Source organism: Mobula hypostoma, chromosome 1, assembly GCF_963921235.1.
Source record: "Mobula hypostoma chromosome 1, sMobHyp1.1, whole genome shotgun sequence".
In the NCBI taxonomy this organism is placed as follows: Eukaryota; Metazoa; Chordata; class Chondrichthyes; order Myliobatiformes; family Myliobatidae; genus Mobula; species Mobula hypostoma.
The window spans coordinates 130,590,567-130,614,933 of NC_086097.1; the positions used below are offsets into that span (position 1 = coordinate 130,590,567).

At 40.3% G+C, this 24,367-nt stretch overlaps 1 protein-coding gene across 3 annotated transcripts in view; it reads right to left on the reverse strand.

Moving 5' to 3' along the window:
• The window catches only part of nfatc1 (nuclear factor of activated T cells 1), a 302,956-nt gene that overhangs the window by 239,840 nt on the left and 38,749 nt on the right, over window positions 1-24,367 (reverse strand). For all 3 annotated transcript variants that reach the window (XM_063055704.1, XM_063055695.1, XM_063055714.1), the window contains exon 3: window positions 17,194-17,353. In XM_063055704.1, the coding sequence (XP_062911774.1) occupies window positions 17,194-17,353 (160 nt within the window). The remainder of the gene's footprint in view (window positions 1-17,193; window positions 17,354-24,367) is intronic.

The window sequence follows — 24,367 nt, forward strand, 5'->3', positions numbered from 1 at the left end:
ATAAAATATGTGTATCTAAACATAAAGTATTAATCTTAATCTGAACATTACCTAAATGCAGATAGAAAGATATCTATTACAAAATTTTAACACTGCATACAAACTTTTCATCACCAAAAGAATATCTCACTTACAACAGATTTGTCATTTCTAACAGATTTGTCTATCATTGACTATTATGGATGGAGTGGAAATGTGTACATCCCTTGTTCATGCTGCAATGTGTTCTATCTTTACTTAGACTACCTCCCCTTCCAGCCCACTGAGCACCTCTCAGCAAGCTAGACCTCACTGCTTTCTTCCCTAGGCCTCTGGACCAAGAGACTTCTTATCTTCTTGATGTCAATTTCCGTCTCAATTCACTGAGCTCTCTTTACTCTCCATAGAAACTCCCCCAACCTTTGGTGGAGAGTATATTGGCTGGTTGTATCACAGCCTAGTATGGAAACACTGATGCCCTTGAATGGAAAATCCTACAATGGAAAGGAGTGGATAGGGCCTAGTCAATCATGAATAAAACCCTCCCCACCATTGAGCACATCTATATGGAGCACTGTTGTAGGGAAGTAGTACCTATCCTCAAGGACCCCCAAAAACCTAAGTCATGCTCTCTTTTCCTTGCTGTCATCAGAAAGAAGGTACCCACACCACTAGGTTCAGGAAAAGTTATTACCCCTCAGTCATTAGACTCTTGAATTAGTGGGGATAACCTCACTCTCCCCATGACTGAAATGTTCCCATAATCTATGGACTCACGTTCAAAGACTTTTCATCTCATGTTCTCCATATATATTGCTTATTCATTATTATTATTTCTTTCTTCTTTTGTATTTGAACAATTTGTTGTCTTTTGCACCTTGGTTGTTTGTCTGCTCTGTTGGGTGTAGTCTTTCATTGATTCTTTGACTCTTCGATTTCATTGATTATGGTTCTTGGATTTACTGCACATGCCCTCAGGGTTGTATATGGTGACATATATGTACTTTGATAACAAATTTATTTTGAACATTGCCAGTAAAGAATTCAGGAGGAATTTCCTTACTGATGTGAATGTGGAGTTCATTCCCACAGAGAGCAGTTGCCTCAAAGCAGTTCATGGGAAACTGGATAAGTGTGTGAGAGAGAAATGAATCAAAGTTTATGCAGATAGATATTAATGTCGATTATCATGAGAACACTCAAGTAGAGTATGAGAACCAGAAGGGACAAGATGGGCTGAATAACCTTCTTTTATGTATATATCCCATGTACTCTGGAGCAGCGGTCCCCAACCTTTTTTGCACCACGGACCAGTTTAATATTGACAATATTCTTGCAGACCGGCCGACTGTGTGTGGGGGGGGGGGGGGGAGGGTGGTATTCAAGTAGGGTTAAACTCACCTCAACATGATGTCTTTTACAGTTAGGGTTGCCAACTTTCTCACTCCCAAATAAGGGACAAAAGTAGCAGTCAAATCCTGACGAAGGGTCCCGGCCCAAAACGTCGACTGTATCTCTTCGTATAGATGCTCCCTGGCCTGCTGCGTTCACCAGCACTTTTTGTGTGTGTTGATGGGACACTTGTGTTTACCCCGAGAAAGACTACCATGACCATGAAGCCTTGCGCGGGCACCTGTGTACACATGCATGACCTGCGCATATGCGATGTGCGCATGCACGTATGTGCCAATTCTTTTTCCACATATCGGTTTTGGCTTAATCTTCCCAACTACACTGTACATACATTATTTCTACTTTATATAGACTGTGTATTTATCATATCATTCCTGCTTTTGCTATATGTTAGTGTTATTTTCGATTTTATGTGTTATTTGGTAGGTTATTTTTTGGGTCTGGGAACACTCAAAAAGTTTTCCCATAAAAATCCACGGTAATTGCTTCTTCGCTTTACGCCATTTTGGCATGAAAGGTTTCATAGGAACGCTCTACCTTGGTGGGGGAAATACAGGACAAGGGCCGTCCGGTTTGGGTCAAATCAATTTAGCCCAATATACAGGATGTCCTGGCTAATACGGGACAGTTGGCAACTCTATGTTCAAGTTCAGCAGTGAGTGACAGGGAATGAGGAAAGGTGCAGCTGGCTCATATCATTTCCTCACAGCCCGGTAGCACATGCTTTGCGGCCCGGTGGTTGGGGACCGCTGCTCTGGAGTAAACAGCTATCCCTTTAACCCCTGGCATCTCAAGTATTCTGACTGCTCCCAATTTGTCATAACGGGCCAGATCCAGTTGCTTCCTTGTTTCTCATTCCACATGTGCCCCTCTCTCTCCCAAATCTACTCCCGTTGTGTCCTCCTCTGGAAAATACTCATCTCCTCATTCACTTTCAATTAACTTCATAAAATGTCACCTCTCTAATATCAGGCCTTCTATTCATCATAGTTTTTCTGCAGCTATTGGTCTGTTCAGCCACACCCAGAAATCTAATGCCCTAGATCCCAATAAAACTACTTCCTTTCATCCTGCCCTGTCCTCAGCATTCCCGATCTCTGATTCCTAAAGTCCAGGGGACCTAGATATAACAGACATGGCAAAAAACTAGTCAAGTTATTCATCATCAAACATGGGGAAGAGTGCGCTGTTGGATGTACTGTTTCTCATCTGGTTATAATATATCCCATGTCACAATTTTAAAGAAGAGCCAATAGGTTAATTCTGGCACTCTGACCAATATTAGTCCTCAAGAAACATCCTTAAAAACAGATCACACCATTTTCAGGGGAGCTTCCAATGCCAAATATGCAACTTTCCAATAGCAATTCCAGTTTTAAAGTATTTAATTGGTTCTAAAGTGATTGAAAGATTAAAAAATTATGAAGCGTACAAGAGACTTTCTCCTTTTTAAGATGCTCCTTAAAGCTTCTGAACACCTGTCACAATATTTTCTTCCATGATTCAATGTCAAACTTTGTTTAATGATGCTCCTTTCATGCACATTGGAAGACTTTATTGTGCTACTGGCACAATATGAATACAAGCATTTGTTCCAGAGCTCGGATATTGACTGATATTGCTAGGGCAGCACATTTTGCTCTATTGCAGACTAATAAAACAGAACCTTTATACCAGGACATTAAACCACATAAATACTTTGCAAAAAATCAATTCTAAAATATTTAATGCAAGACCTTAGTAGTCTTAAAAGGGATTATTATATTTACAATTAGGATCCAAATGCCACTGTACTTTTTAAATAAGGTCACATATTCAGAATCTTTACCTCATTCAAGGCTTTGCTACTTATCAGAATATGCACTCTACAAAGAATGCTATAGTGGAACAGAAATAGACCATTCAGCCCGACAGATCCATGCTGACCTTCAGGCATCATATTTTCCTCATTTCAAACCAGAAAGAAATACCTTCATTTCTTTCACTCTCATATATGTCCCTTGATCTTAAATAGGCTTATACTAATTGTGATAATAAATTCCACACTCAAAGCCAATAGCAGTAGTTAGATTTACTCGTGGAAATCTTGTAGCTCTAGCCCCTAGATTATGTCTCCCCACACTAAATCCTATCAGAACATCTCAAATCTTCAAGGTCATCCCTCCACCTTCGCTTTCCTGAAGAAACATCTATAATCTGTCCTATCTTTGCAAATAGATCTTTTTGTTATCTCCTCAAATCTTCCCTGCACCTCAGTGGCAACCAAAGACAATCAGACCACGAATTTCTATTATTTCTATACTGTACTCTATATCTTCTTATGTAACATCCAAACTAGAAGTAAACAATGCATGTTTTTATAAATTTTTACTTTTATTTTCCTTAATAGAAGAAGTAAATATTTGACAATATGGTGCTACCAACGTCACTACTTGTAACTCAGCTTATCGTGGCAAATATCTATTTTGCACACATTAGTTTAAACGAATAAATTCAAAGTAACAACTCTTATTCCAAGGAGTAAGCATTGCCAATAGCTTGTCCTGGTCCTATCACACACAAACACCATGGCCAAGAAAGTGCACAGGCAACCCTACTTCCTCAGGAGGCTAAAGTAATCCAGCATGTTCCTGTTGATCTTCATCCATCAGGTGCCACGGTGGTGTAGCATCGGAGTTCAGAGTTCAATTCTAGGGTCATCTGCAAGGAGTTTGTAGATCCTCTCCATGAATGTGTGGGGCTCTTCTGGGTGCTCCTGTTTCATCCCACAGTCCAAAGATGTACTGCTTAGTAGGTTCATTGGTCATTGCAAACTGTCCTGTGATTACGCTAGGATTGAATAGGTTGGTTGCTAGGCAATCAGCCCATTGGGCCGGAAAGGCCTGTTCTGCACTGCATCTGTAAATAAATAATTTTTTTTTTGGAGGGGACGCACTGTAGAAAGCATCCCATTCAGATGCATCATTAGTTATTATGGCATCTGCTCTGCCCAAGGATGCAAGAAACTGAAGAGTTCAACACGGCACAACAACTACCCTCCCTCCATGGTCTCTGTCTACATTTCTTGCAGTTAACATACTATAATTAAAGACTCTTTCTATCCCAGGCATTCTCTCTTCACACTCCTCCCACTGGGCAGAAGATACAAATCATGTACCACCAGGCTTAAGATTGGTCAGCTTCTGTCCTGCTGTTATAAGACTACTGAATTGACCACTTGTACAGTAAAGATGGACTCTTGATCTCACAATCTACCTTGATATGACCCTTGTTCCTTATCGCCTGCCTGCATTCCACTTTCTCATAATTATAACACTATTTTCTGTCCCCAGTTATTGCTTTCTCTTTCCACTACCTTGATGTACTGATATAATGAAATAATCTATATGGATAGAATGCAAAATAAAGTTTTTCACTGGTACATGTGACAATAATAAAACAACTTAATTTATAATCAGGACTATCTCATCAAAGCACTTGACTTGAAACATTACAAGAGTGGACACAAAATGAAGAGAAACTAATTGTTTGTTGATAGTGCTTAGATTAACCCTGGTAGAATCAAAATTAGCAACGCTTTCTATTTTAGTTAATCAGTCCCATTATATCCATGCCTTCTTGTTTTCTGATGCTCAACTCTCTGGCCATTGAAAACAATTTATCTTTATTTATTTTATATAAACCCTTACTGAAAGTAAAGACTTCTATCAAATCTCTTCTTGATATTCTCATTCAGTTTAATAAAAATGAATGATCAAGAGTTAAAACCTGAAACTATATATATGTATATATTTAACTGTGAAATCTTCTGTAGTAATGTATGAAATGGACACTCTACATTTATTTATGTCATTTATTGGAATAGGGCAGGGGTCCCTAACCTTTTTTGCACCACGGACCGGTTTAATATTGACAATACTCTTGTGGACCGGCCGACCGGGAGGGTGGTGGGGGGGATGTTCAAGTAGGGTTAAACTCACCTCAACATGTCTTTTACAGTTAGGGTTGCCAACTTTCTCACTCCCAAATAAGGGACAAAAGTAGCAGTCAAATCCCGGGACACTTCACCCCAGGAAAGACTACAATGATCATGAAGCCTTGTGTGGGCACCTGTGTGTGCATGCGTGACGTGCACATGCACGTACGTGCCGATTCCCCCCCCACTCCGAAATCAGTTTTGCCTTCATCTTCCCGACTATACTGTACATACATTATTTCTACTTTATATAGGCTGTGTATTTATCATATCATTTCTGCTTTTACTATATGTTAGTGTTATTTATTTTCGGTTTTATGTGTTATTTAGTATGATTTGTTAGGTTATTTTCTGGGTCTGGGAACGCTCAAAAAATTTTACCATATAAATTAATGGTAATTGCTTCTTCGCTTCACACCATTTTGGCACAAAAGGTTTTACAGGAACGCTCTACCTTAGCGGGGGAAATATGGGACAAACCAATTTAGCCCAATATACGGGATGTCCCAGCTAATACGGGACAGTTGGCAAATCTATGTTCAAGTTCAACAGTGAGCGACAGGGAATGAGGAAAGGTGCAGCTGACTCATATTGTTTCCTCGCGGCCCGGTAGCACATGCTTTGCGGCCCGGTGGTTGGGGACCGCTGAAATAGGCTTTTCTGGCCCATTGAGCCACACTTCCCAACAATCCCCCAATTTAACCCTGGACTAATCACAGGACAATTTACAATGATCAATTAGTCTACCAACCAGCATATCTTTGGACCGTAGGAAGAAACCCATGTAGTCTTGGGGAAAACATACAAACTCCTTCCAGGAATTGAACCCAGGTCACTAGTTCTGTAAAGCGTAGTGCTAATCACTATGCTACCATGCCCCCCTGTTATATCAGCTGTTTTACTGACCCCATCAACCCATGGAATTTTATTAGCACTCTTTGGATTAAATATGCATGGTAATTCTTATTTTTCAAATTTTAAATCATAGGATCATAGAAAATTGTAGCAAAGAAAGAGAATATTCAGCCTTTCAAATCTTTACAGATCATATATGCTGAGAGACTGAAGAAACCAGAATGCACTTTGCATTACCCACAAAAGGCTGGTGTGCAATTACAGCAAGTACATAAGGGTAACGAAGTGTTGTAGTTTGTTGGTAGGGGAATTGAACATAAAAATTGGAAGGTTACCCTTGTATGTTCTATTGATGAGATCACATTGGATTATTGTGCACAGTTTTGGTATCCTTCATTAAGGAATGATGTAATGCAATTGCAGCAATGCAGAGTTGGTTTACTAGAGTTGTACCTGGAATGGTGGGTTGCCTTACATACGAAGGTGGGAGAGACTGGCCTTGTATCTGCTGGAGTTTAGAAGAGTGAGTGTGACATGGAAAAGTACAGCACAGGAAAACCATATCGGCACCAACTAAAATGCCAACCTAACTCATCCCATCTGTCTCCTCATGGTCCACAGATCTGTTCCATGCTTGTTCAAGTGCCTGTCTACCTCTTAAAAGTTACTTTCATATTGACTGAAACATTTAAGATCCTGAGCTGTCAAGACAAGACTGACGTCAAGAGGATAACTCCTCTTGCAGCAGGATCTGAGTTCAGTGCTTATAAATAATGGGATGTCTTGGTTCAATGAAAAACTTTCTTTTGCATGCCATCCACACAGATAATTTCAGCAAATCATTGCATTGAGATTGTACGAGGGAAAAGCAATAACAGAAAGCAAAATAAAATGCTATGGTTACAGAGAAAGTGCAGTGCAAGCAGACAAAAAAAGTACAAGGCCATAATGAGACAGATTGTGAAGTCACAAATCCACCTTTCCATGCATGGAGACTGCTCCATAGATCTTTTAACAGCAGGGTTGAAGAAGTCCTGGAGCCTGCTGGTAGGTACATTCATGCTTTTCTATGATCTGCCCAATGGAGGGGGGGGGCGGGGTTTGAAGAGAAGATGTTGGGGTGAGAAGGGTCTTTGAGTAGCGAGAAGCGCAGACCGGGTCTATGAAGGGGAGGTTGGCTATCGCAATGTCCACAAACCTCTGCAACTTCTTTTAGTTCTGGGCAGACCAGTTGCCATACCAAATTGTGATGCATCTGGATAGAATACTTTCTTTGGTGAATAGATAAGATTGGTGAGGGTCAAAGGGGACATGCCAAATTTCTTTAGCCTCCCGAGAAAGTAGATGTGCTAGTGTGGTTTCCTCATTAAGACATCTACTTAGCTGTACCAGGACAGCTTATTGGTAACGTTCACTCCTTGGAACCTGAAGCTCTCAACCTTCTCAATCTCAGCATCATTGTTGTAAACCGACACATGTGCAGCACCCCTCTTTGTGAAGCCAATGACCAGCACATCTGTTTTGCCAACATTGGGAGAAAGATTATTATCATGACACCATGACATCTGGCCAATTCTATATCCTTCCTGTACTCTGACTCATCATTATTTCATACTTAGCCACTACTACATTTACAAACTTGTAGGGGGAGTTAGAGCAGAAGATGAGGTTACAATCAGATTAACGTAAACTTAGTAAATGGCAGGGAAGACTTAGGAGGGCCAATTGGTCTACTTCTAGCCTGAATTTGTGTACTTATATGAAGGGAAACATCTAGTTATGTTCCCAGTGAATGCCAGCTGAAATAGAAAGATTTTTGGTGAGTTAAGGGCTGGGTACAACTGGAAAAGTGGTGGCGGTGAGGCTAAGCTCAGATCAGCCATTTTCTTACACAATGGGAGTATCAGACTTGAGAACCTGTAAGGCCCGATTTCTCCTATTTCTTCTGCAGTTGTTCTTAAACAATGGTACTTCCTGCTGTTGTTAAGGGTGCAGATTCTACATTCAAAGCCATATGCAGTGATGTGGCTCCCAGCAGCTGCATGCTGTCAGTTTTTGTTTTGGTAAACCACATACTTAAAATTCACAGGAAAGTCTTTGGTTATGTCTGCACAGAGGCAGAATCACTTTATTTCTGCCCTCCATCTGGGACTCTGCACACCGCAGCTTCACAACTGTAAATTCCTAGCAGTTCAAAAGAAAAAGAGTTGACAAGTCTTCGGCCAGTTACACAGAATGCGCTTACACGCGAGTAATCTTGCAATGTTCACCACTTCTGAAACGTGGCTCCAATGAAGGCCTACTGAAATGGGTGTTGGGAAGAGTACAGTGTGTATCTGTTATTACCTTGTACAAGCAAACAAGGCTGAATTCCTAACTCAGATTACTAAAATTCATGCTGAGGATTGTGTGAGGATTGTGTGAGTTTTGTTTCCTTGCAACCCTTAAACTCATTTTTTTCTATGCATGGCGATTAAAAAAAAAGTAACTACAAGCGAAACTGCAAATTATAGAGATCAGTAAGGTTTATGAATGCATAAGGCTTTGCCTGACTTCAGGATTGTCCGGCAATATTATGTCGCATAAAACTCAATGAATGGGTGTACTGTCCTAATAACAAATCAACAAAAAGGGACAAATTACCACACTCTTTCATTAAAAAACACTTAACTGTATGCCACATTATTCTTTTAATGAAATGCCTTAGACAACAATGTTTTGTTAAGGATGGCTGTTGATAATGTGTCATAGCAATGAGCTAATCAACATTGGGAGGGATAATGATGGAGGGGACTAGGTGATGCAGAGGTGGGGAATTGGCTATGTCCCATCAGTAGACAATGACTCACATCTTTGTGTGTACATTGGGTAATGGAATGTGACTAGACATGATGATCTGCAGTTGTGGAATCTTCTACACAGCATTGTTTAATGTATAATACAAATGGATGTTACTATATTTAGGAATGTGTTCAAGGCTAAGTAACCCATTTTGGATCAATGGATAAATATTTAACAAGGTAATTTTCTTACACTCTTTGAATAGCATCATGGTCCTTACAGGAGGAAGGTGAGATCACAGGGGAAGTAGGAGCCATGATCAATGGCTACCAGCCACCGAGAAATTAAGAGCAGATAACTGTAAAAGTAGGAGTAACACCACAAGTCTACCCCATCGTTCAAGTCAACCTGTCTGTCTCGGCCTCAACTCCTGTTGTGTGCTAACTCCGCATAGGCTTTTAATTCCACAATGTTCCAAATAGTAAGTACTTCCTCTTTAAATATTTCCAGAAATCTTGTCTCCACACCCCTCTGGGGTAGAAAAATCAGAAATATACCACCCACTTTGAGACGTTTTAAATGACTACTCCATTTATCTGGTAACTAAGTGTCCGTATTCAAGACTCTCCCACTACAAAAACTTCTCAATTCTCACATCCCTGATCGTATTTATTTCAGGAAGTCAGCCCTTATTCCTTTAAACATCAAAGATACAACTTTTTTTTAGCCACCTGCGGTAGGACAACTGTCCTATCTCATAAACTAGCCCTGACTGCCTCCAAAAGAACCAACACCATGGACAGTACTCCAGGTGTGGTTTCACCAGTGCAAACAATCCTATTTCTAAAACATATCTATTTCTAAACACCTACCCTCTTGCAATAAAGGCCAATATGTCAGTTCTGATTCTAACTACGTGCTGCAAAAAGTACAAACAAGGGAAGCTTAGGGTTGGGAGCTGGTTTGATCCCCTGTGACAAAGTCTTGTGCAACAACAGAGCCTTCCACAATGCAATGGGTTCATGTCTGGGCAGTGGTGGGGAAGGCAAAATATGCTCCACCCACAAGAGAGCTTTAGAAAAGGCTTGCAGCTAGCTGAGCGATGCCCGTCTGGTATTAGGTGAACCTGCAAAATCTCTCCATTTAAAATCATCTAGGCCATGCCACCTTCTTGCAGACACCATCAGGCAGGAGTTAAAGATGCCTAAGCCGCATAGCATCAGGGTCAAAAAACAATGATCCTTCAACAATCCAGTTCTTGAACCAACTTGTACAACCCTAATTCATCATCTCCTTACAGCTACATTATAACCACCTTGCACTTCTCTCCTTTTTTTTCTACTTGTGTTCTTTCTTGTAAAATCTGCACAAAATTTATGCTTAATTTATATTTCCTTGTAAATGCTGCCTATCTAATGCTACGTGCCTCTGATGCTGCTGCATCTGGGTTTTTCACTGCACCTGTGCATAACGTGTGCTATAACAATAAAGCTGCTTTTGACTTTGCAAATCTTAAAGCAAAGATGAAAAATCCTTAAGCACAGAACAGCTGAACATATGAACTAATAATTATCACAGCGCGTAACAGACATTCACCCCTGTTGTAAGGGACAGGGCAACATTCTATCTGTTATGTTGTCACCGGCTACTCCAGCAGATTCTCCATTATAACCGATGGGCAGATCATAAGTTTGCATTCACCTTATTTTCTCTATCCGAATTGAAGATCAAAGCCCATCTAAAATTGCAGCAAATCACTTGGATTGGAAATCCGCATTGGCTCCCAGTTACCAAAATCCAGACCAGTACCATTTCAATACTGGTCTTGCATTATCATGTGAATTTGATAAACAGTTGTAATTTATCACCTCTTTAAAAGTGCCATAGGAAAGATAACTAAAGATGTTAATCTATGGCTTGAGACACAAAGTACAAATGGAAATAGAGATCAGACAGATTCTATAACAAAGACTAACCCAAACCACACTAGGACTCAAATAGGTTGACTACTTTAAGTCTTGGACTGTTTTGTGATCCCTGTCTAAAAGCCTACTGCTAGTCCCCACCATTCAGGACTTCTGTCAGAGGTGAAGTCTCAGAAAGGCTATATTTATCATCAAGGACCCCCACCACCCAGGCCACAGCCTCACTCAATGTTGGATTCAGGGTATAGGTATAGGAACCTGAAGACCCCGACCTCAAGGTTCAACAACAGCTTCTTCCCAACTGCCAACAGGTTCTTGAATTAACCTGAAAAACCCTAACACTAACTTGGACTATATTTCTTTCTCCCTCTCTCAATGTACTAATATCATAACATTTATTTTGCCATGTAGATTATGCATAATTTATGTTAATTTAAGTTTATTGAACATATGTTATGTTTGTAATAAACCATGCTGCTACTGCAAAAAGCTAATTTTCATGGTATTTATCCCCTGTGTATGACAGTAAACTTAAACTTTGGTAGTCTATGAAATATGCAGTGCAAGTCTGTAACTGCGTTTTAATTTCTGAGTTAAAAGAAATTTTGACCCAATTAATCTAAAGTACTTGCAATTTACTGGGAAAATACTTCTTTAGGTTCACAAGCAAAGGGAATACACCCACTTACTTCCTCTTGAGTTGCATTCTGGTTTTTGAATGTGCTAATAGAACTTGTGGCTACAACACTGTGGCTGCTTCGCTTGCCTTGTTCAACAGCTTACTTCTCAACCACCCTGAATGTCTTGTGAAGTATCATACAAAGAAGACAGTTCTGTGTATAAAATTGATCAACAGACAATGATTATACAATTTATGATCCAATATAATAACGCAGATCTTCTGTTTGAAAATCTGCCAAGATGCTGGCTGTTGAATAATTTACCGAGCAAAATTTCAGGGCTCCTGAACCTTCCATTTCTATAGGTGCTGACCCCAAAACATGTTCCTAATTCTACTGGGACTCCTTATGGAGTCTGTGAGAGCAGTTCAGATCACCTCAGATGTTCCTGCTCTCAAACCACTGAACTTTATCAGATTAACAGCGGAAACATTAAGTAGTTTTTTTTATATCTGATTTTACTCGGATTTTTAAAGTTTAAATATATATTAAGTTAATGCCTTGTCACTTTTATTTTAGTAAAAGTCAAAGACTTGCATAATACTTTGATGTCACTGATGGTGTAGACAAGGGTCAGGTTCTCATTGGCTGACAAAGCCATTCAGAGAGTGCAGCTCGTCACGCACTCAGAGAGGGCATGATCTGCAGAGCATCACCAGTTACCTGGGAGCCGACTTCCACAGCAAGACTGCATCTGGAGTCAGACTGAAAGACAACTGGTAACAGTGGGCAATTCGTCTGTCAGTAGGAACTTTAGCCTCACCTCTTCTAAGCAAAAATCAGAGAACGAAGGAATGCAGACATTCCTAGATGTAAATGGTGATTTATCGCACAGTAATTTTATTCAGCCTTGAACCCTAGGGTCAACGGTCAAGACAGACATAGATGAAGAGACCCCTATCTACTGAATAAATGATATTGCTACTTCCATTCCCAAAATGGCTTACAAGGCTGCTGCCAGGACTCAGTGGCCTGAGTTATAGAGAGGCTAGGCAGAACAGGACTTTATAGCTTAGAATCTAGGAGATTGAGGGATAAAGTTATAGAGATGTACAAAAACTATGAGGAAAACAAATAAGGTGAATGCACATGGTCTTTATCCAGAGAAAGGTAAATAAAAACTAGAGGGCATAGGTTTAAGATGAGAGGTGAAAAGTTTAAAAGGAACCTGAGGGACCTCTTCCTCATGTAGCAAGTGGTGTGTCTATGTTGTGAGATGCTGGAGAAAGTGGCTGAGGCAGGAACAATAGCAACACTCAGAGAACATTTGGACAGGTACGTGGATAGGAAAGATTTCATGGAATATGGGCCCAGTGTGGGTAAATATGACTTGTTTAGCGGGAAAAAGGTCAGCACGGACAAGTTGGGCTGAAGGGCCTGTTCCTGTGTTATATGACTTTGTGGTGTTTAAAGAAAATGTAGTTGCTGTCTATGTTCTGACCAAGGCAATATACAAATATTTGTCACAGGAAGTGCAACTATTAAACACTTAACACTGATCACTGGCAATTTAACTTCATGCCTTCTTTCCTCTCTACACCATTTCCCCATCTCCAGCAACCCCAGTCTTTAATGATTCACTTTTTCTTGTAAAAGCTCTCTCTGCTGTCTAAGATATGTGATCTCACATGTATTTACCTTCTGTAAGGAAGGAAAGATGTTTCATGACTGATTCTAACTTTTCATTCCAGATTTATTTAAATACAAGTTCCTCAACTGGGATTCACACTCATGGCTCCAGATCACTGGTCAAGTTGCCTGACTATCACAATACCACAGTCAATAGTTCTGGCTAACTGGTTCTCGGAGCCCAAGAGCCATAGTAGACCAATGGGGGACAAGCTCCATTGTCAACTTTGCCTTAACCAAATAGATGCCATCTCTCCAAAAAGCGGTGCCTGTATTAATACAAATTTGTTGCATTTGAATGCAATTTAATCACTCACTTTTTCGCTGCGTATGGTAGTCTAAAATGAAAAGACACGTTTAATGTGAGAAGGAAGAGATTTAAAAGGGACTTGAGGGGAAATTTCTCCACACAGAGGGTGTTGAATATATGAAAATGAGCTGCCAGAGGGAGCTGTAGAAGTGAGTACAATTGTCACAGGAAAGCAGCATCCATCATCAAGAGCCTCCAAAATCCTGACTATGCTCTCTTCTTACTGCTGCTATTTGGAAGGAGGTACAGGAGCCTCAGGAATCACACCAAGTTTACAAACAGTTATTACCCCTCAATAATCAGGCTCTTGAACCAAAGGAGATAACTTCACTCAACTCATCACTGAACTGTTCCCACAACCTATAGACTCACTTTCAAGCTCTTCATCTCATGTTCTCAATATTTATTGCTTTTTTTTTTCCCTTTTGTATTTGTTCATCTTGTTGTCTGTGGTCAGCAAAATCCTTTTGCTCCTGGATCTCGAGAACCTTATGCTGCTACGTCAACCTTTCTGGCTGCCGAGAGAATTCACGTCTGTTATTATTACAGCTGTGTACATCCTACCACAGGCCGATGCCAACCTGGCTCTCAATGAACTTTGTGAAACCATCAATATCCATGAAACCACACACCCAGGGGCTGCTTTGATCATCACTGGAGACTTTAACCAAACGTCACTGACTAGAGCTTACCCGAAGTTCTGCCAACACATTGAGGTGAGCACACGGGGAGGAAGCATACTCGACCACTGCTACTCTCCCTTACGCAATACCTACAAACCACTTCTCCACCTCCCGCTTGGAAAGTCTGACCATTCCTACATCTTTCTCCTACCTGCCTACAAGTAAAAATTGAAGCAGGAAGCAGCCATAGTGCAAACTATCCACTTCTGGTCCAATCAATCAGACTCGACGTTACAAGACTGCTTTGACAGCATCACCTGGGAGGTATTTTGAGCTGAGGACATCTCCGAAAATATGGAGGTGATCACAAGCTTCATTCAGAAGTGCATTAAAGACATAGTTCCCCAAAAATTGGTCCGTGTCTATCCAAACCTTGGATAAATAGTTCAGTGCATGTTGCTCTCAGCGCAAGGATTAAAGCCTTTGCCTCCGGAGACCAACAGGAGCTCAAGAGATTTCATTGTGATTTACTTAGAGCCTTCAAAGTGGCAAAATGGCAACACGGGGACAAAATCCAGTCACAACTCTGTGACCATGAGACACGCAGCATATAGCAAGGACTGCACACCATCACAGACTTCAAGAGGAAACGCAGCAGTATAGCCAACATTGCCGCCTCACTCCCGGACGAGCTAAATTTTTTTTACGCTCAATTTGAAGTTGATAGGACTGAACCCCTGAGGAGAGCTGCTGACGACACCTGCACCTTGGTCCTCTCCGAGGCTGAGGTATGTAGAACATTCCAATGTGTCAAAAGCCGCAAGGCAGCAGGACTGGACGGCATTCCAGGACCCTTCCTCAAAGTGCGTGCGGAACATCTGGCTGGTGTGCTTACGGATATTTTTAATCTCTTCCTCTCCCAGTGTGTAGTGCCCTCCTATTTCAAATCGCCCATCATTGTCCCTGTACCTAAGAAAACCAAGATAGCATGCCTGAACGACTGGTGCCCTGTTGCACTCATCTCAATTATAAGCAAACAACAGGAATTCTGCAGATGCTGGAAATTCAAGCAACACACATCAAAGTTGCTGGTGAACGCAGCAGGCCAAGCAGCATCTATAGGAAGAGGCGCAGTCGACGTTTCAGGCCGAGACCCTTCGTCAGGACTAGTCCTGACCAAGGGTCTCGGCCTGAAACGTCGACTGCGCCTCTTCCTATCAATTATAAGCAAATGCTTTTATAAGCAAGTGCTTTGAAAGGCTGGTTAAAGACTACATCTTCAGCATGCTACCAACCACAATGCATCTCCTACAATTCAACTAATGACGGAGCTGGTCTACCTATAATCTCATAGCCATAGCACTAGACACTGTCCTCACTCACCTGGAGAAGAGGGATGCATATATTAGAATGCTGCTCCTGGACTACAGTTCAGCATTCAACACCATAATTCCCTCCAGATGTGACAGGGACCTTGGAGACCTTGGCCTGCACCCTGCCTTGTGCAGCTGGATCCTAGACTCTTTAATCGGATCACCGAGAGGTGGTAAGGATGGGCTCCCTCACCTCTGCCCCTCAACACAGTTGCTCCCCAAGGTTGTGTTCTGAGTCCCCTCCTCTACTCCCTGTACACCCACGACTGTGCTGCCACAGACAGATCCAATCTGCTGATCAAATTCGCAGATGACATGGCTTTGATCGGTCTATTTCTAGCAGTAATGAGACAGCCTACAGTGGAGAGGTTGACACCTTGACACAGTGGTGCCAGGATAACAACCTCTCCCTCGATGCCCAAAAAACAAAAGAGCTGATTGTGGATTACAGGAGGAACGGAGACAGACTCGCCCCGATCAATGTCAATGGGTCTGCAGTTGAGAGGGCGAGTAGTTTCAAGTTCCTCAGTATACACATCACCAATGATCTCACCCGACTGTACACACTGGCTTTGTGGCAAAAAAAAGCACAACAGCATCTCTTCCGCCTCAGGTGACTGAAGAAGTTCGGCATGGGCCCCCAGATCCTCAAGACCTTCTACAGATTCACCATTGAGAGCACACTGACTGGCTGTATCACCACCTGGAATGGGAACTGCACCAACCTCGATCGCTGGGCACTGCAGAGAGTGGTACAGACAGCCCAGAGCACCTGTGGATGTGAACTTCCCTCCATTGAGGACATTTCCAGCAGCAGGTGCAGAAAGAAGGTCTGGAAGATCATCGGGGACACCAGTCACCCCAACCGTACACTGTTTCGGCTGCTTCAATTGGCAAACACCACCACAGCATTAAAGCCAGGACCAACAGGCTACAGGACAGCTTTTTTCTACAAGCCATTAGATTTTTAAATTCACATGCCTGTACATTGCAACAGAGTCATAACACAAAGATTCTTACTCCCTCATGTTGTGGGATGGATGTAAAATTTTAAATAAATTCTAAATTCTAATTCCTTGATTATATTCTCTTTCTTGTATTTACCATGAATACCCACAAGAAAATGAATCTTAGAGTTCTGTATGATGACATACATGCACTTTGATAATACATCTGAGCTTTGAGCAATGACTATAAGACATTTAGGTAGGTTCAAGAATAGAAAAGATTGAGGAATGTGGACCAAACGTGGGCACTTAGGACTACCCTGGTCAACATGAACAAGCTGGGCCAAAAGACTGTTTTAATACTGTGTGATGTCCTACACAGCCATATATGTGACTCCAATCTCACACCCCAACATGTTTGATTCTAAACTGCACTGTAATGTTTAGCCAGCTGGTTGGTCCCACTAAACCACCAACCACTACCTTCCCGCAGCACATAAATCCAAGTGAACCTTACTGCACACCCACACCCTTGAGAAAAGAGTAACTGCAATTACACAGGGGCTTACAGCGGAACTGCGCTGCAGCGCATGTTGCAGAAGCAATGCAAGACACCTACTCCTAAACTAAGGAACCATTGTGCATGCTGCAAGTATGGTTAGTATCTGTAAGAAACCAGTTGTATTAACGTAGCCTTTCAACCTGCACGACTGGGTGTCCACTGCCAGATGCCTTTACAGCTCCACGACTGCCCTCTGTCTCGTAGTGTGCTCTGTGATGGGACTTGGGCTGTACTTCGATCTCCAGCTCATAGGGTCCTGAATGGGATGGCAACTGCCAGTCAAGGGCAGGCAAAGTCGAGCTAAGCAAAAGGAAACGTGTAATTTAGCAACATGCTTTAATCACACTCAGTATATGAACTTTGTGTCAACATAGGGTTACATATTTCAGGTTTACATTTCTTTCAGAAATATCTAATCATAGATATGTGTCAATTTCAAATACTAATTTATTTTACTCTCCTGAAGAGCAAAGTTTTGGTCTATAGATCATGGCAATCAGTTTCACATTTAAATAAGATTTACAAAGCAGTTTTAACAACCACAGGGAGTTTACATTACATCAAGAATTGGCTTTCAATCAGGTGGTTTTTATTATAGTGTTACTTTGCATCATTAAGTAAAGGTAAAACCTTATCTCGGCTAAGTAATTCATTTCCTGTAGCCTAGATTTCTATCGCTCTCAATATGAATCTTGTCCTTGGCTTGATGCTTGAATATACATAACAAAGCTGATTTCTTCAAAAAAATTCCCAAACCATTTAAATTCGTGCAACAGGATAATCAGTTAATGGTCCACAGAACTTTTGTATTGTATGTACAGCTTCTTAAAATAAACAAAAAAATGAGCAAATAAAAGAGTGAATCCACCATTGACATTTCCTCTCTCAATTCGTCTTATTTTGTGGTAATAATTTTTTTATTGGTTGGAAACTTACAAGAAATATGATTTTACTAGATTTATTTTCCAAGATATCAGCCATCTTTAAGATAGATTGCGGCCATCATAATGTAAATTAATTTTACATTATCTGGAAATTAGTCAATTTTTTTGATTAAATTAAGATGAATGTAATTTTTCTAATTTGACACAAAGTTAGTCATACGAAGGAAATTCAAGACTTTCATACAACTGCAGGAGTTGAATTTTTTTATTTTTAATAATTTTATTTACAATTTTCCTCCAAAGAATTACATTTAACTTGAGCTTATTTAAGCATTGCAAAATCGGACGGCAAAGCTCCCTTAACTAAATTTGGAGGTTGTTTCAAATGTTTTCTATGTCATACTCTTTATTTATCTCTAAATCGTGCTATAAAATATTTTGTCAAGTAAATTAAATGAGAAAATGCGCTTAAAAAAATCGACCATAAATACTTTTTAAGTCAAACATTTACAGAGCATAATGAATCTTCAACCATAAATTATTTTTGTCTCAAACTTTACATGTTCAATTTTAAAATAATTAATGAAAATTGAAAATTTCATGGGAAATGAAACTTTTAACAAGATTGGGGGAGGAGTTTCATGAATTAGTCCTCAGTCACTTGCATGAAATATAATCAGCTGAGCATGTGCTTGCTTGGCCAGCAGTTCCACAGAGAACCATTTATTTCCTTCCCACAATCCAGCTTCCCTCTGCCATCTAACCTGGAGTTGCTACCGAGTCCAGAGTTGGAGAAGTCACTCACACACAAGAGACCTAACACATTTTGTATTCAGCTGTAAATTTTATGCCAGGGATAAGTAACATAAGGTTTGCGACTCCTTTTATTTCAGTGGTGGGGAATAGGTACTGGGAGTGTGCCATTGAATCATCTTACCAATTGAAGATATTTTTAATTTTTTAACAATTACTCATTATTTAAGCCAGTTTGAGTCATTCTTTAATTATCTTTGGAGATATTTAAAAACAGTTTAAATGTCTTTGAAGGGGCATTCTCAGATAAGACCTCAGGGTCCACCATCTGGGGTCTAGTTGTTCCTCAGAATCTGTTCGACTCCAGAAGGACTCTCAGGTAAATGGAGTCAGCTCAGATAACCCTCCCTAACAAGTTTAGAACAGTGAGAGGTGATCTCAAAGTGTACAATGCTCCTACACAGCTTGACAGGGCAAGTGCCAGGATGATTTTCTAAATGGGGAGAAAATCCAGGAATTTGAGATGCAGAGGGACATGGGAGTCCTTGTGCAGAACACCCTGAAGGCTGATTTGCAGGGTGGTGAGGAAGGCAAGTGCCACGTCAGCATTCATTTCAAGAGGTCTAGAAAGGATGTGATGCTGAGGCTTTATAAGGCAATAGTGTGGTCTCACCTTGAGTATTGTGAACAATTTTGGGCCCCTCATCTTAGAAAAGATGTGCTGGCATTAGAGAGTGTCAAGAGGAGATTCACAAGGATGATTCCAGGAGTAAGAGTTATCATATGAGGAACGTTAGATGGCTCTGGGTCTGTACTCACTCGAATTCAGAAGAATGAGGAGGGGATCTCACTGAACCCTTTTCAAAGCAAAAGGTCCACCATTCAAGACTGAGATGGAAAGAAATTTCTTCAGTATGCAAGTAGTGTTCGGACTTCCTACCAAAGGGGCTGTTATGGGAAATGGGATTTGTGCAAAAGAGTGGCGAGTTAAAAGAACAGCTATGATCCCATTGAACAATGATGTAATGCTAATTCCTGTTTCTATTTCTTATGCTCTTAAATTTAAGGCTGGCAGCAGAAAGTTCAGATGCAAGTCAACCTGATCTGACAGCAGTTGCAATTCCATAACTATTGTTAACTTCAGCCGCATTCAAGTCAATAGAACTCCTTTTCAGAAGTGGAAAATAAAATGCTTTCATTACTTTACTGAACACTTAACACATGATCAATTTTAACGCCTTCCTCTGTATAATAAAATGCAGGATATACCCATCAGTAGCACACTGAATCGGAATGATCCAAAGCGGTATCAATCATGAGTACAACCCTCCCTACCACTGAGAACATCTACATGAGGAATTTGCCTCAAGAAGGTAGCAAATATCATCACGGGTGCAAGCAGGCTTTTTCCATTGAGGTTGGGTGAGATGACAACTACAGGTCATGGGTTTAGGGGAACATGAGAGGAAACTTCTTCAGTCAAAAGGTGGTGAGAGCATGGGACAAGAGGTCAGAGGAAGTGGTGGACACAGGATCGATTTCAATCTAACAGAAATTATTCAAGGCCAATGATTTCACTTTCAAGGATTCTTTATCTCATTATGTCATGTTCTCATTATTTATTGCTGTTTATTTATATTTGCATTTGCTCTGTTTGTTGTCTTCTGCACTCTGGTTGATCTCTCACTGATCCTGTTATAGTTACTATTCCATAGATTTGCTGAGTATGCCCGCAGGAAAATGCATCTCACGGTTGTGTATGGTGACATACAGTATATGTACTTTGATAATTAAATTTACTTTGAACTTTGAAATTTGGATAGGTACATGGATGGGAGGGGTATGGAGGGCTATGGTCCAGGTGCAAGTCGACGGATTAATGGTTCAGCATGGACTAGATAGGCCGAAGGGCCTGCTTCTATGTTGTAGTGTGCTATGACTCAATGATCTGCACCATGTGGGCCATGTCCTCTTCTTGCTGCTACCACTGTGCAGGAGGTACAGAAGCCTAAATTCCAACACCATCAGATTTCGGATCAACAACTTTCCTAAACCTATCAGCATCTTAACCCTGCATAAGCCTAATCCTAGCTCAGCATCAGGGCAGTACAGACCACTTATTGCACTACCACAGGCATGTTTCTGATTGCTGGAGGAAGTCAGTAGATCAGGTAGCATTGATAGAAAGAAATGAACAGTAGATATTCCAGGCCAAGAACCTTCATCGGGACTGAAAAGAAAGAAGGCAGAAGCCGGAATAAAAGGGTGGAGGGATGGGAATGAGCACAAGCTGGCAGGTGGAGGGTGACCCAAGTGAGGAGGAGAAGGTAGTTAAGTGGGGAAGTGGGAATGATGTGAGAAGCTGGGAGGTGATATGCAGAAGAGGCAAGGAATAAACAAGATGTTTATCTGATAGGAGAGGACTGTAGACCATGGAATAAATGGATGGAGCTGGGGAACAAGAGGAAGAAAGGCATGAGTGATGGGCAAGTCATGAGGGAGGGGAAGGAGAATGAGAAGGAGGGAAATGATCAGCATTTTGGATATGTTGCTCCAGATTTTCAGCATCTGCATTTTCTCGCATTTTTGATTTTGTTTTGCACTATTTCCTTATTTCAACAGTATTTCTCCTTCACTGTCTCAAGTAAGTTATATAATTTATGATTTGTGTGTTGTCTGAATCTATGTGCCTGTGATGTTGCAGCAAGTTTTTTCATTGTACCTACGCATATGACAATAAAGACAAGTTGAAAAGTGGCTGTCACAGTCGAAAGGTCTCTTCATATGTATCCTTCAACTGTTGTTGATTCTTTGTCCAAATGTTATTTGTCAATTTTTAAATAAACTACAGATATTACTATACTTCATAACATCTGGAGTTTCTGACTTGGAAAGAGCAAAAAGGGGTTCCCTTTATGGAAGTGGATATCAGAATTGAGAGGGTAAATTGATACAGTGGTTTCCTGGTTATCCAGCATAAAACTGGCAGAAAATAAACACACTGGAAACCACTTCCTTTCCACCAATTACAAGCATTCCACCAAAGTTATAGCAGGCAAGCAAGAGAACCAATGCAGAGATTCATAGTTGAAAAGCTCCAGTGGCTAATAATTACACTGCAGAAGGAATACCTGCAATAACTACCACTTGCAGGTGAACAAGTTTATAAAAGTCACAGTTTTTTATAGAAATTCTATTTTTATTTTATTAATATTGAGCAACTTTTCAGGGTAATCAAGTCTCTAATATGTGCTAAGCTAGGAGTCAAATCCACAGGAACCAATTCTGCACAAATTATAATGGAAATCTGGAATTCTTCTTCAGGATAAAAGATGAATTGAGGCTTTCAAGACTTGAGGTTGAGAGACTTTGGTTTTTTTTGGTTGGTCTGTCATTATCGCATATACAGTGAAAAACATTTGTTTGAATGTCATCTGGGCAGATCATTTCATATAAAATTACACCAAGAAAGTAAAAGAAAACAGAAAGTAGAGTATGCTGTCACAGATACAGAAATGCAGTGCTGGTAAATAAATAAATACGGTGATTCAGAAGATGATTTATTGAATTAATGCAAATATAGAAACATAAAATTCTTAGAATGCTCAACAGAGTAGATGCACGATGGAATTTCCCCGAAATGAGTCTAAAAATCGGAGCTCACAGTCTCAAAATAAGGGACAACCCATTTACAACTGAAATAGGGAGATTTTTTTTCACACTAAGGGTAGTGAATCTGTGGCATTCTCTACCCCAGGTGACTGTGGAGACTCAGTCCAAATAGTGCACCCAAAACTGAGACTGAGGGATTTTTAAATATCAGGGGAATGAAGGGATAGATGAACATGAAAGGAAATAGTTTGGAGGTAGACGTTCAGCTAAGAGTTTGTTAAATGGTGCAGCAGATTCGAGAGATTGAATTTCCTACCTCTTACATTTTGCAGATAGAATTAAGCTATAATCAAACATAATGGAGGAATAATTCATGGGGGTGATAATCTAGCTCATGTCATGTCATATTCCAAAAATGTTCAACAGTATGATTTATGTTACAAGGTGATCAGATTATTAAAAAAAAGCAAGGCACTTGTCACCACGCTTTTAAGTGTGATTAGTAAGATTTGTGATAACAGTACAGATTTCTGCAGCCTAGTAGTTACTATACCAATCAAGCAAGCCAGAAGACGAATCTGCAATGCACAGACTGGAGTCCAAATCCCACCAAGACAGCTGCAGAATTGAAGTGTAATTAATTAAAAATAATAAAGTCAATAAAAGTCAACTATCAGATTGCTATTTCATAATTCATCTGATTCACTAGTACCTTTTTTTTGAAAGGGAAGTAGTTTGCTATTTTTACTCAGAATTTATATGGGGATTCATGTCCACTAATGTGGTTTGATGCTTAAAACAACTTGGATCTGGGGAGATTCATCATCATCATCATCATCAGGTGCCCTGCCCAGTTTGAGCTTTGACTGCCATGGCCCACACACTCCTGTTTCGGGTCAAGTGGATCAATTCATTGGTATTCATTTCCAATTCTCTGGATGCTGTCTCCATCATCATTCGTCTTTGTCTTCCTCTTGCTTTCTTCCCTTCAATCTTTCCCATAATTACTGTGCATTCTAACTCCTCTTTCCTAATCACATGTCCAATGAAATTACGTTGCCTTTTCATGATCTCATACATTATTTCTCTTTTTGTGTTTGCTCTGTTCATGACATCCTCATTAGATATTCGTTTCGTCCATGATATTCTTTGCATCCTCCTCAAAAACCACATTTTTGCTGCTACACTTGGTTTCCTCATGTTACTAGATATTGTCCAACATTCTGAGCCATATAACATAACTGGATAAACGTAACATTTCAGTACTCTGAGGCAGGTTGTCATGCCTAGTTTAGTATTGGTCAGTATACTCTTCATTCTCGTAAAGGTGTCTTTTGCCATCCCTATTCTTCTTTTGATGTCCATATCGCACCTGCCATCTGATGTTACACAGCTTCCTAAGTAGCAAAAGTTCTGTACTTGTTTTATGTCTTCCCCGTTTACTCTCAGCCTGCAGATAGGATTCTCCTTCTTTTTGGATATCACCATACATTCTGTCTTTTTGCAGTTGATAGACCAATTTTTGCACTTTCTTCAACAATTATATCAATTAAGTTTTCTAGTTCTTCCTCCGTACTTGCAATTAACACAGTATCATCTGCATATCTGAAATTATTGATGTTTTCACGACCAACTTTGATTCCCAAGAGGTCTCTTACTTTTTGTAATATTGTTTCACTGTACACATTAAATAAATCAGGGGAGAAAACACACCCTTGTCTAATGCCTCTCTTGATTTTCGTAAACTGACTCACTTCTCCATCTATTCTTACAGCGGCAGTTTGTTCCCAGTACAGATTTCTGATTAGGCGGAGGTCTTTCAAATCTAGATCTGGAGTTTTCTGTAATATTTCAAATAACTTATTGTGCTTCACTTTATTAAATGTTTTTGTGTAGTCGATAAAACAAACAAATCTTTTTGCACTTGAATAGTTCGTTCTGATAGTATCCTTAACATCAATATTGTGTTTCTTGTACCTTTGTCTTTCACAAAACCACATTGTTCTTTGCTTATTTCAGCTTGTATCTTACTTTTAGCTCTTGTCATCAAAATTCTTAGAAGTAT